We start from the raw sequence: 2593 nt of genomic DNA, 5'->3' as shown, positions 1-2593 counted from the left end.
AAGAAATAAAAAGGTACCCTCCCTCCATTCCTTTGCTGGGTTTCCAGTCGGTACTATTATATGCTCATTCAACCTGCCTTCATGGCCTGACACCAGTAAGTTACTTACAAAAAAGGCTGGTTCCTGCTTAGTATCCATTGGGTACTAAGCAGGAGCCAGCCTTTTTTGTGGATACTATCCAATAAATACATGTACTACTGTACTGTATCCATTCTATATGCTGTACATTGCGGCAAAGCAACTTGCTGAGCAAGTAGAGCAAGGCAACAGCGCTCTTTAATAATCTTTGGCAACGCATTATTTATTAATAAAAGATTCACTCTAAACTGAGAAATCGTGTCCACGCGTGCCTATTCTTACGCAGCCGGTGCAGAATCACAAAAAAACTAAATTTTCTACCCCACAGCAGAAAACGGAATTTGGACTCGTAGCTCTCATTTTGCCTTGTGAAATAAGCCGAACGCGAATGTCCGACACAGAAGTTCCCACTGAGTCGGCTGCTACTTCAGCCGCGCAAGATGATGAACCGGAAACTTTTGAGCGCAGAACCAAGAGCACCACCTTTTTCCATGGTATCAACCTCCGAACACAGCCGGTTCTAACCAAGCGAGGCAGGAAAACTGGCAAAATTGTATCGCGGGTTTTCGTCATCTTAGAAGGTGCCCATGGAGGTTAAAAGATCCGGTTGTTCTTGTTGAAGACTAACATTGAAGCAAGATGCGTAGGATACCTCTTTTACTTTCAACATCCAGCCGCCACGGCACCGTGTGGGGTCCTCGCACTGCAAAATGCTGAATATTTTGTGCATTCCTATGCATCATCAGCATTGCTAGGGAACTTTTGCATTGAGCTACGATCTCCTTTGCGAGCATGGGGTACGTCGACCAGGTTTTGGTTGTTTAGTACCTATTACTGATAACGTTACGTCTCAATTGCTCTACTTCATTACTAAAACTCTGATGCAGGTACTTTAATCCTCCATTTCCATGGGTACACGCCAATGGCAGTCCATGAAATCAAGCAAATGATGAACGCTGCAGGAGCACATCCCCGTCGTAACCAGTTTGACAAGAATGGTATTGAGATTGAAAATAGTCGTCGCAGTACCAAACAACGGAGGCCTTCGCGGTTGATCACATTGTCTGGCATTTCTAGTTTCATTCCACAATGGGCTCGTCGGAATGGAAGCAAGCGCATCAGTATCCATGATCGCGGCGAAGAAGACAGTGTGGTGATGCTGGAAACCGAGACAGAGTTTGATCCTGACGAAGATGCAAACACCGCCACTAGTGCTGATAGTAACACTGTTGTCTGTCGCGTCATAAAGGGAACACGAACGAGTCTTCTCAAAGTGAACTTACGGAGCACCAGCACAGCAAATGAGTCAACAGATTGTAGTAGAAGCCTTAAGCGTCCCACCAGTCCTCAGGTTCTTCAGCTCTATCAAAACACCCGACTATCGTTTACACAACGGGGACAACCACGTCGACACCTCAGTTTAGATGAACAAGAAGAACTCGTTGCTGAGCAAGACATCAGTCCAGAGCATTGCCATGAACTGTGTGTAAACGGCTTTGTGGAGAATGCTGGTCGGAGCCTCTTTCACTTTATCTGGCCTTGGGAAGGACTCCAGCAGCTTCGCCCTACCCGTGGTGGACAGAGCGACGCGGCACTACGTTTGTCGGTAGTGGTGCCAAGCGCGAACCAGATGGCTCCAGGTCCACGTATTCGCTTCGTATCTGCTTTTGAGCCACCCCGACAATTCGATCCCGCCACCATGGCCATGATGCGACAATGGGCTTCACCACAGCAGCAGCAACATCAAAGACTGGTGATTTGTGCGGCCGAAGTCCAGTCTGTTGGGGCTGTAAGTACTGCAGTATCCGCTGAGCGTTCTGTCAGCATCAGCGACAACACTATACGAAGAAACAGCATCAACGTTGCCAGTCTCCAGCTAGCATTGACTCTACTTCAAAACAGTGAGACCCAAACTCCTGCCGCAGTAACTCCACTCGTACTGCTATCCAATGAGTCAAAGTCTACAAGTCTTTCTCTAAAGATTATTCCACGCAACTCAACCTCCGCTACGAGTCCTCCGAAGTTTGCGGGCAGTCCACCAACAGTTTCCAGTCGGATACCTTCGCCAACGTCACTGATGACGAACGCAAAGGCTATAGCACATCGTACAGCGTCTCCCGTGACTCCACCCGCTCCATTGTCGCCTACCGCTGTAAAAGTTGTTAATCCGCCATCGCCAGCGAAGAGAGGGCCAGCTCCAGCAGCCTCCGCTCCAGTCAATACGGACATTCAGAGAGCAGATCCCGCCCTACCGACGGGTACACAAGGTGAGGAAAGTTCAGCAGAACACGGATCATCGGGGGACCCCCTCCGTTAGTCGGTGTCTGGGCGCAGTTGGTAAGTTGGATCTGGCAATCTCGCAGATTTTGCTGATCCCGCTACACCACAGCTGCTTGACGAAGATATCTACATGGTGCAACCGGATGGTTACACGGATGAAGAACATCCTGACCATGTCTGCCATCTCAAGCAGCGTCGCTCTACGGTCTTAAGCAGTCGCCACGAATGTGGAACC

General features: G+C 48.9%; 1 protein-coding gene across 1 annotated transcript; it reads left to right on the top strand.

Moving 5' to 3' along the window:
* Positions 1–466: 466 nt before the first annotated feature.
* On the top strand, positions 467–1983 carry PITG_20601 (uncharacterized protein; the record flags this gene model as incomplete). The annotated part of the gene is made up of 4 exons (XM_002895411.1): positions 467–659; positions 726–875; positions 966–1858; positions 1903–1983. 4 exons carry the CDS (start codon positions 467–469, stop codon positions 1981–1983), a joined length of 1317 nt encoding a protein of 438 aa, XP_002895457.1.
* Positions 1984–2593: the final 610 nt, after the last annotated feature.

Source organism: Phytophthora infestans, genomic scaffold, assembly GCF_000142945.1.
Source record: "Phytophthora infestans T30-4 supercont1.181 genomic scaffold, whole genome shotgun sequence".
NCBI lineage: Eukaryota > Oomycota > Peronosporomycetes > Peronosporales > Peronosporaceae > Phytophthora > Phytophthora infestans.
This window is presented reverse-complemented; position numbering and strand designations above follow the sequence as displayed.